A 10,849-nucleotide genomic window follows, 5' to 3' on the forward strand; every position below is an offset into this window, starting at 1 on the left:
GGAAGTTTGCCATTAACAGGAAGTACATGCTGTACGTACTATAAAGAAGCGTCGACTCAGAGGCTTTGACAGTTGAGCACGTGAGGTTTGTGGCAATCGCAGAAGCACAATGACTGAACTGAACTGGATTCATGTATTTTTATTTCTGGTGCTGGCGCTTCGGTTTCAAGGTGAGAAAAATCTTAAACACATCCTATCCTTTTAATAACTGTCAAGGTATAGAGTGACCCTCGCTCTGTTAAAGAACAATTGCATATTAATAAATACAAACGTCCTTACACCATTGTAAGTAGTAGGTTAACCAGCGCTTTTTTTTTTGCTCAGGAGCACGTTATAGTTTGTGCTTTGTGTGTTTTGTGCAATGCTCATGGCGTGGTGGGCGGTCCAGAGGGTCCGTGTTGGAGGTTGTTTTGTTTTATTATTTTGGACTACAGATGTAAAAAAACCTGCTAAGTCGGGTGCACACGTCTATTCGCGTCTTCTCACACTCATTAATCAGGGCTCTCGAGTCTTACACTCATTTCAGTAAGTTCACACGCTCTCACGCCGCACATGATATCGCTCGTGTCGAAAAATTATAAAAACTCGCCACACATGGACTTTTAAAAACGAGGAGTAATCGATGAATAGATGAGGCGATGGCAGGATGTTCAGCTTCAATCAGTGACCAATCAGAAAAAGGTTGCTTGTGGTTGCTAGGTGAAATAGGAGCGCCCTAATCCTGACCATGCCTTCCACAAACGCACGAAAGTAGGGTTAGATTGATTGATTGATTGATTGATTGATTGATTGATTGATTGATTGATTGATTGATTGATTGATGTCACCCCACAAAAACACAATCAATCTCCCAACTGCTCTTCTTGTTCTTAGGGAGCACCAGGCACATATTTCCAAATCATAGTTATCTTATGCACTGACCATGTGTATATTGCGCTGCAGCCTGTAAAGTTGAAATATTTTTCTTTCTTTTTTTAAAGAAATAGATCACAAAATAAATAAAATAACAATAAAATGTCTCATCTTTTCTACAGCAATAACAGGACAGGACTCCTACATCACGGTCAGAGATGGAGATGAATCCGTCACGTTGCCCTGTAGAAACCTGGAAAAAGATCAGCACGGATGTAACGGTACCAACTGGCTTCACAACCAATTACCTAGCTCTAAAGTGGTCGAGCTGGTTTCACTGGGGCAGATTAACGACAATAAATTCAACAGACTGACTGTTACATCAGACTGTTCTCTGGTGATAAAGGAGATCAAGCCTAGTGATTACGGTCGCTACGTCTGCAGACAGTACAAGAAACATGAACATACCGATGCTCGGGTCCATCTGTCTGTAATCAACAGTGAGTATTTATCTCTCAGAACTACAGACTGTTCAGTCCTAAGCTGTAGTGACTAGTGATGTTCGATAACACAAATTTTCTTTCGGTACTGAGGAAAATTCAGGCTGGTATCGGGCATATCGACCCGATATCGATACTTTGCGTAAACCTAAAAAAGTAACTGATTTCAAATCAGAGCTTCATAGAGAAAACAAGACATCAGAGTCATTTATTTATTTATTTTAAACTCTGGAGTACATTGAGGTAGTGGCCTCATTTACTGTATAGCCGAGCTAATGCAACAACACAAAAACCAAACAGAGACACAACCGTACAAAATACTGTTTCAAACATGAAGGAATAAGAAAATTAATAAGACCATTAAAACTATTAACTACTATAAAATGAAAACGTGCATCTTAATTCTGACCCTGTTCTCTCCTCTTCTGTCGTCATCATCATAAACGCCCCATATTCTGTGTTGTGGTTTAACCTGAGGTGTTTCACAAGGTTTGTTGTGTTGCCACAACTCAATAATTTAGTTACTTTCCACTGTGATACTACATAACCTCCAAAGACTGAAGTATCAAAAGTATCGATCTTTTGATTTGAGAATCGATTTTAGAGCATAAAGACCTGCTATCGGAAGTATCGGCATCTGAGTATTGATTCGTAGGGAGCTGAGGAATCCACATTCACATCCACTACTTCTCTCTCTTACTGTTGCTATTTCAACCATTATTATGATCAGTATCGTTATCATTGACACTATTTTTGCCATCATAGAAGCTACCATTATTACTGCCACAAGATTTATCATTGTAATTACCAGTATTACTACTATTACTATATTATCACTGTTTTTTTTTCTTTTTTGAGCATGATGTTTACTTTTATGTTTCATTGCCACAGGAAATAAGCTCCTCATTTACTGAAAACCATAAAATACACTTCACAGATGTATAAACACTCATTTAACACATAGAAATAAAAAACTAAAAATAAATAAATACATGAACAGCCGAGGATACTTGCAGGTCTCTTTAGGATTAATATTATAGACAATAGATTATAGATTAATATTATAGAGCAGAGACAACATCAAAACAACAATAATAATAATAATAATAACAAAAATAGTAAGAACACGTAAAATTAATTGGGTTCCAGCGACGAGGCAGAAACATTGCTTTTATTTCTGAAAATTTTTTATTCCAACAGTCTAATTTATTTTGTACAGCTTTTATTCTATGTGCTCGACTCGTACTCGACCACTAAAGCTGATGCTGATCCTGTTCTGAATAGATACAGTCCTGGCTACACAGTCATGTATTTACACCCAATCACAACCTGCATCCTCAATATAAAAGGAAAAAAATTAAACAGTAAACAGTCACATATTTAACCTCAACAAACTAAATTTCAATCCCAATATGATCTTTTTTTATTGTTATCATAATAAAAATGTGTTGTTTTTTTTGTTTGTATTTAACTTTGTCTAACATATGTTGCAACCACTAAAGGAAAATAAATTATGAGTGAATGTTGTTAATTTCTAATCTTTTTTTCACCAGTGTATGAACAGACGAATGAAGAAATAAGGAAGTTAATCTGCTCTGTGCTGAGATACGAAGGCTGTTCACATACTGTGATGTTACTGGACGACGGTAATGTGTGTAATTACACAAATCAGGAGAGTCCCTGTTCAGCCTCCATGCCGTTTACTTCTCCTCTTCAGAGATACGCCTGTAAAGTGACAGACGGAAACAGTGGCGACGTGCTGCTGTGCAGCTTCGACGCTCAGGCCTCTTGTGAGAAAATCTGTGAGTCTCTTTTTAGATTTGTATGTTGTTGTTTTTTTACGCTTTTTGCAACTGGCAGATTTTTACATTTCTGAAAAAATGTTTCCAGATCCGAATAAACGGAACAGAAAATGGGGTAGTCCCACAAACCAAGAAGACGACACAAACACATCAAGTACGTGTCTTATTACGTGTACGTGTATTTTGCTAAATGATGCCATGCAGGGGCGTCACTAGGTTTTAAGGACGGGGGGGTCTTAGCCCCCAGGAGGAATGTGAGTGATTTCACAAACAGCCAACAAAGACTGAGAATTTATTTATTGTTATTATTTCTGTCTGTTTTTAAACGCATTGCAGCAACAAACGCAAATAACAATTAATGAATGACGGAAAACTAATTACTGCCTTAATCCGACTTTAACTGCACAACTTAGATGCATGTAAACACTCCGACTTACTTCATCCGACTAAAATCAGAGTTCTCCTTATCCGACTAAGAGACCCAGATAATGAGATTGGGAAACTGATTTTCTCCGTCATGTATACGCCTTAATTGGAGTTAAACTGGATAATATGTGACCCTGGAACAAAAACATTCAAGAAAACCAACCAAGAAGGAGGCAAACAGGGCCGGTAGAAGAACCGTCATCGTGTCTGATTTAAAACGTTGCTAAATATCAGTCTGGTTGTTGTTTGAAACGCTGGTCTGCCACATGAACGGTTCCAGTTGTTTATGATATGACCCAGAAAGGAGGTTGTGTTAACCCACTGACAAGATGCGTATCGCCACCTAGTGTGGAGGAGGACCGCATTCAGAAAGTTAAATTTTGAGCACAAGCTGTGCATGTAAACGCAATAATTGTAAATAATTGTTTGCTCTTGAATATTTTGAAAAATATTACTTAATTATTTCAATTAAATTAATATTAATGAGTGGAATGGTTTGGATAAGGATGAACTGTAAGCGCTCGTTCTGCCTGACACTATGAAGTGAAGGCAAATTTATTGATTTATGATCATATTTAAGTGATCATATACAGCATAATTATTTATTTAAATTCATCTTATATTGAATTTGTCAGTACGTTTTCGCAAAAAAATAAATAAATAAATGAATAAACCCCCCCTGAAGAGCTTTAGCCTTCCTAAACAAGGCCTAACAACACCAGTGACGCCACATGTCTTACTTGTAAACCGAAATTTTAGGCAGATGCAGTTGATACAGTTTATTTGCACATATTTACACATATTTCTTCCTGTAAGATGTTTTTTTTTTTTTTTCCCGGTGTTTTCAGATCTTCCTCACTGGTGGATGTACATTGCTGCGGCTTTAGGTTTTGCAGTCCTCCTAATAATTGTTGGAGTTGTCGTCGGGCGGAGGAGAACTAAAGGTAAGTACATGCAGATGAGAAGCAGGTGAGAGGTCTTGTCAGTTTTTCCTGCGGAAGCCGAAGCAGAAGCTGACTCCCATCTGTCTTTTTTCAGGGAGCAGAGCGCGGCCGGATGACGGCACCGTGAGTGTTAAGTAACGTGATGGGATAAGTGGGTTTCAAGTCTGCGTGACACACAGACGCTGCTGTTTAAAAACCTGGAAAGTCCCCACGAGTCATTTAGAGCTGAAGAGGACACAAGAAACTCAAATCAAATGTCGTGAAAAAACAAACGATTGTGGTAGCTTAGATATCACCGACTGATTTAGTTATTAGCTTGAGTTTTCTGTTTGTCAGTTGTTAATAAAGATTTAAAAGTACACTGTTCTTGTACAGGGGCAGAGCTTAAACCCTGCAGAGACTCGGTCTGGTCCAGACGGTTTTCAGGACACGGTGAGATTTCAGCCTACGCACATTTCCTTTCTTACACGCTACGAACAGAACAGTCACGAGGCAGGTTAATGTCGTTTTCACCGTGCAGGTTGATTTTGAAGTTCCTTACGCCACCATCAGTTTCAAAAAGAGGAGAAACGGCGACGCCCAGGTGAGCTGGCAACTCCACAGCATCTACACAACATCTACACAGCATCTACACAGCATCTACACAACATCTACACAGCAGCTACACAGCAGCTACACAACATCTACACAGCATCTACACAGCATCTACACAACATCTACACAACATCTACACAACATCTACGCCGCATCTACACAGCAACTACACAACACCTACACAGCATCTACACAGCATCTACACAACATCTACACAACATCTACACAACATCTACGCCGCATCTACACAGCAACTACACAACACCTACACAGCATCTACACAACATCTACACAACATCTACACAACATCTACACAGCAGCTACACAGCATCTCCACAGCAGCTACACAGCATCTGCACAACATCTACACAACATCTACACAACATCTACACAACATCTACACAACATCTACACAGAAACTCCACAGCATCTCCACGACATCTACACAGCATCTACACAACATCTACACAGCATCTACACAACATCTACACAACATCTACACAGCATCTACACAACATCTACGCCGCATCTACACAACATCTACACAACATCTACACAGCATCTACACAGCAGCTACACAGAATCTCCACGACATCTCCACAGCATCTACACAACATCTACACAGCATCTACACAACATCTACACAACATCTACACAGCATCTACACAACATCTACGCCGCATCTACACAACATCTACACAACATCTACACAGCATCTACACAACATCTACGCCGCATCTACACAACATCTACACAACATCTACACAACATCTACACAACATCTACACAGCATCTCCACTATATCTACACAGCATCTCCACAACATCTACACAGCAGCTACACAACATCTACACAACATCTACACAACAACTCCACAGCATCTACACAACATATACACAACATCTCCACAGCATCTACACAACATCTACACAGCAGCTACACAGCATCTATACAACATCTACACAACATCCACACAACATCTACACAGCATCTACACAACATCTCCACAGCATCTACACAACATCTACACAACATCTACACAGCATCTACACAACAGCACACTAACACTAACACTAACACGCTGACGCTAAACCAGTTCAGACAGCGTGAACGTGCCATCAGTTGCTAATTATCAAATCCAACCAGGTGCAGTGTGTGTACACCAGGTTTGTGCAAAAGTTTCCCAAATTCCAATTCAGGTCTAACAATTTGAATTGAGTTTGAATTAAGGCTGCAAACAGGAAGCAGAAGTGTAATTCAGATTTGAGTTTGGGGAAGTAGAATTTATATTCCGTGAGATTTCAGCTGATAATTTTTGGTGTATTCGAGAATCAGGCTCAGCAGTTTGTTCCGTAAACATCCAAATCCTTGTTACTACGAACTTCATGTACACGTTATACTTTAATTACAGTACAGCAAATGTTTTTCATCGATAATTAAGAGTAAACGCATCATCTGTAAAACAGATGATTTGATTTCATGTGTTATGACTTTTAGGTTAAATTATGTAAAATAGTGAAAACGATGCTTAATTTCCCAGAATGCTTTACTGCATCCAATTATTCCATTCCATTCCAGAACATTAGTTAGTTACAATTTTGTGTCATTTGTTCTTTTTTTGTTTGTTTTTCATCAATTTGTTACTGTTTGTAAAGTGTTTTTAGTATTTAAGTCGAAACCATTGTTAAACGTGACAGTTCCTTCCCGTTACTTGACTATAATTCCTCTGGATTGCAATGAATTTAATCCCTGTAATTCCAATTCAACATCCTGTGGGGAGATGGAGCCGATTCAGTTCAAATTGCAATTCTTCAAATGAATGGAACAGAAATTCCAGATTTTGTCATTTTGATGTACATATGCAGAAGGAATGGTGAACGTGTTTGGACCGTTCTTCCTCATCCACGGTCATAGTTTCAATGTCAGGATCCCTCTTCAACCACTTCCTTAATCCAAATACAACAGAAATCTGAGCAGATTTGTGTTGTATTTCCTTTTTTTGTGTGTGTGTGTGTGTGTGTGGTTTTTCTGTACCCATTTATTAATCAGTGTGGGGATGTGGCTGAATGCTGCCGTTTGTTCCCCAGGCTGGTGATGAAGAGGCTGATGATGACGATGATCAGGAGGAGGAGGAGGAGGAGGGCCAGAATAACGTTCATGGGGATGATGCAGTGACCTACAGCTGTGTGGCGGTTCCTCAGAAAGACTCGGCTGATCTCATGGGCCTCTACGCCACCGTCAAGAAAAAGAAAAAAGAAGAAGTAGAAGAGGAGTCACTGCAATGACTTCCCATGAGGAAACCTGCACTCATCACACCCCGATGTGTCAATGTAGGAAAACAACACTTCTGTGTTTTATGTCTGTAAACTACATGAATGTATATGAATTATTAGTTATTGAATGAAAAAGGAAAATTACTTGGTTTCTAGATATTTTTTTTTGAATTTCTAGTAGTAGAAAAGACTTTTATTTATTGTCATAAAAACAAGAACTTGAAGCAGTTTTTAGGCCATGGACCCCAAAGTGATGGAGAGATGAAGTAGGGCCCCCCTATCTACCTACTATATGTGTTCTATATCAACCTTGGCCTAGTGCTATTTATAAATAAACGTTATTATTATCATTTTGCATTCAGTATTAACCCTTTGGAGTCCAGAGTGTAATCGGCCATTTTTGACTACTTTTGGTTTTACCCTTTTTTTTTATTGTCGCCTTGTTTGGTTTTATTCTTTTCAGCACAACAGTCATTTTATGATTATTTTTTGGATTTTGACTGACTGTGTTAACACACTGGACCTAAAACCATAAAATCCGAGTAGGAAAAAGTTTCATTTTTCACTGTGAAAACCACAAACATGTTTAACGAACCATTTTTGTGTAAACTTCATAAACGTATGTACAAATTTAGCAAACAACAAAGTTATTTATAACTATTTCCACTAAAATGCAGGAAATGCATCAGGCATTTTTACAACCATTTGAAAACTCAGTAATGATGTCTCTAAAAGTCTCTAAACTTTTTTTTACTGGCGCGTCACTTGACTCCAGGGGGTTAAGCTGTTAAAATAACACACAGGTTCAAATATTCATTTTTTTCTTTTTTTTATTTCAGATATGTGCAACAGTAGGGTGGCCATGCTGGAAAATTAAAAAAAAAACAAACAAAAAATGTATTAAAAAAAATGTCTAATCAACTAAAGATTTTGTGAACCTCCTGCAGTACCTCCACAGACCCCTAGGGGGTTTCTAGATAAACGTTTCTCTTACTCACTGTTAATCTTGTGGAGGGGGGTTTTCTGGATCAGTGTGATGATGACTGAGGTGGTTATTTAAAGGAGGAACAGTCATGACTTGTGTGGCTGCTTTTATTAAGTGTTTGTCCATAAATACATACAGTGTGGTTGTTTGCAGTCACGGGTCGATTCATATGGATTACAATTCATTTTACTCACACTAGTGGTTCAGACTACCAACGACATGCAGCAGAAGTGTTGCACAATTTAACTTTAAGCCATAACATTATGACCACACAGTGTTCAGTTTTAGAGTAATTTCCAGTCACCTAGTTTCTTGTGTATGTTCTTTACACCACCCAAAAAAATTCACCGCTCTGTGGTCAGGCTACAAAAGGTCTCGCATGCAGAGGCTGCAGGTTGCATGCAGAGATGTTATGTGCATGTACCCACTTCACCTCCAGCCTGAGGTTGCACTGGCTGAAACCGATTTTTTGTTTTTCACTTGTACAGTATTGTGTCTTGTGTATTTATGGACTTGAGTCTGCAATAAAGTTATATTAATTCATTTATTTCTCTCAGCAAAATACTTAGAACAAGCTTAAACATCACAATCCTACGTCATTAACCGTCACTCACCACTTCTCACATTTACCGAAACTCTGCGATTAGTGATTCAGTGTCAAGACAAGAGTCCAAACAGAGCAAACGGCAAATAACGGGCTGCTCCTCTGAGTCAGATGGATGCACTCACCATAACAGAGGAAGTAAAAAGAGGAAGGAGCTGGGACTTTACAGTTACTTTAATGCAGGTACCACCTACCCAAGCACAGCTGCAGACCACGAGCACCCTTTCATACAAACAGTATTACTTGTTGGCTGCTGCTCGTCCGGTATCTGTTCTCACCGCTGTCACACTTTGTGGCGTCAGTTTCCTCTTGCAGCTGAGAAAAAGGAGGGCGGAGGGAAAAAATGACACAACAGGACTTCACCACGGTTGTTTACGCCAAATTCTGACCCTCAGTTACAAGATCATCAGTGTCATTCGCTTCTGCTGTCAGTGCTCACAGTGTTGTGCCTAATCCGTTCATGTCTCTACTCACTTTAATCAACATCTTAGAAACTCTTCATGTTTGTTTAGATGAACAGCTGGAGTATCTCATCAGCTCACACCTGAATGTCTGAACCCATTTACTGAAGCGGAGTAAATGTCACGAGAGGAAACGTGTCCATATGAGGAACTTGTTGCCGTTTGCAGGATGTTCTGCATTTCTCAACGTTCTCCGGTTCATAAACAAATTTTAAAAGAGACAGAAAACACAAAAGAAGCACGATGGTTGATTTTTAGGCCTATTCAGGTGTTTTTAATGTGTGACAGAGGAACGGTGCTGGTAACTGGGATTGATTGTTTTTAGTGGTTAGCAGCTTGAGGGACATTTACAGGCGGCTGAAAACAACATAAGAACATGTCAGGATGTTCCCGACCTCCTTTCTCTCATATTTTCTTTGCATCTGTCACTTTCAGACATGGAGATGAAGTCTCGTGAAAATCTGATCAATGGTTTTACTAGTATCGCAGCAGAAGATCTGGTTAAACTTGGGCACAATGTTCAAAACACTCTGGAAGTGTCGGTGAATAAACAAACTGTAAAACTTTCCAAGTCAGTAAAACTTAGAAATGAAATGTCTTAAAAATCAGCCTGAAGGGAAACAAGTGGCGGCTCGTACATTTTCCACCTCGGCCTTCAGTGACCTCTGACCCTTATTCAAAACACCTCTTAGTGCGATCGCTATAGAAACCTCCACTATCACACGGATACGCAGTAAAACAGGACAGTGACACTGAAAATACATAAAAACATCATCCGTATGAGACATGCTGTGCACATCTAGCGATATGTCCTAACGTTTCCTGTTTCCTGTGATGTTATTATTACCGAGCAGCTTCTTTGTGTTTGTTTTTGCTGTGTTGATCCTGAAGATGGTCTTTCATAGCTCTCTGTGACCAAAGAAGTGGTCACACTTAATTAATCAGTTTCAGAGTGTTTTTACTTGTATTTTGCAAATTTAGTGACGTGTTGAACAGCCTTTGTTTTGTGTACTGCGTCTCCATGGCTCCTCTCTGTTGTAATCTCGGCCTGTTGTGTCATTTCTGTGTTTCGTTGTTGTTTATTCCAGCACAGTGACCATGCACCGTGAAGACTCCCGGCTCTTCAGCTGACGTCGGCAACCTCTACGCTTCCATCAATTGACCAAACGCACAGTTAAATTTAGTAGTAACAGGTCTGTGGACATCGGTGGCTTGTTAGTCTTTAGTTAATCTTATGCACAGCTCCACCTGCACCCACTTCCTATTATCAAAACCTGTGCACTTTTTTTTTTTTAACTCAAGTTTCAGTAAATAATCTTTGCCCATAAAATATTTTGTCCAGAAGGGGGCGTCCTAAGTTAACGTAAAAGCTCTGCTGCAAAATAGTGGCCTCAGTGTCATGCTCAGT

At 39.3% G+C, this 10,849-nt stretch overlaps 1 protein-coding gene across 4 annotated transcripts; it reads left to right on the top strand.

Annotated features, from left to right (window-relative positions):
- The first annotated feature begins 63 nt into the window (after positions 1-63).
- LOC124999277 lies at positions 64-10,547 on the top strand. 4 transcript variants are annotated; one of them, XM_047574118.1, is made up of 10 exons: positions 64-170; positions 1,035-1,352; positions 2,906-3,154; positions 3,243-3,308; positions 4,420-4,524; positions 4,619-4,647; positions 4,900-4,956; positions 5,045-5,107; positions 7,206-7,448; positions 10,530-10,547. In XM_047574118.1, exons 1-9 carry the CDS (start codon positions 110-112, stop codon positions 7,401-7,403), a joined length of 1,146 nt encoding a protein of 381 aa, XP_047430074.1. In that variant the 5' UTR covers positions 64-109; the 3' UTR covers positions 7,404-7,448; positions 10,530-10,547. The 4 variants fall into 4 exon arrangements, with proteins under 4 accessions (XP_047430074.1, XP_047430073.1, XP_047430072.1 ...); XM_047574117.1 differs by lacking the exon at positions 10,530-10,547 and adding an exon at positions 8,231-8,919; XM_047574116.1 differs by lacking the exon at positions 10,530-10,547 and having other exon boundaries at positions 7,206-8,919.
- The last annotated feature ends 302 nt before the right edge of the window (positions 10,548-10,849 follow it).

Source organism: Mugil cephalus, chromosome 21, assembly GCF_022458985.1.
Source record: "Mugil cephalus isolate CIBA_MC_2020 chromosome 21, CIBA_Mcephalus_1.1, whole genome shotgun sequence".
In the NCBI taxonomy this organism is placed as follows: Eukaryota; Metazoa; Chordata; class Actinopteri; order Mugiliformes; family Mugilidae; genus Mugil; species Mugil cephalus.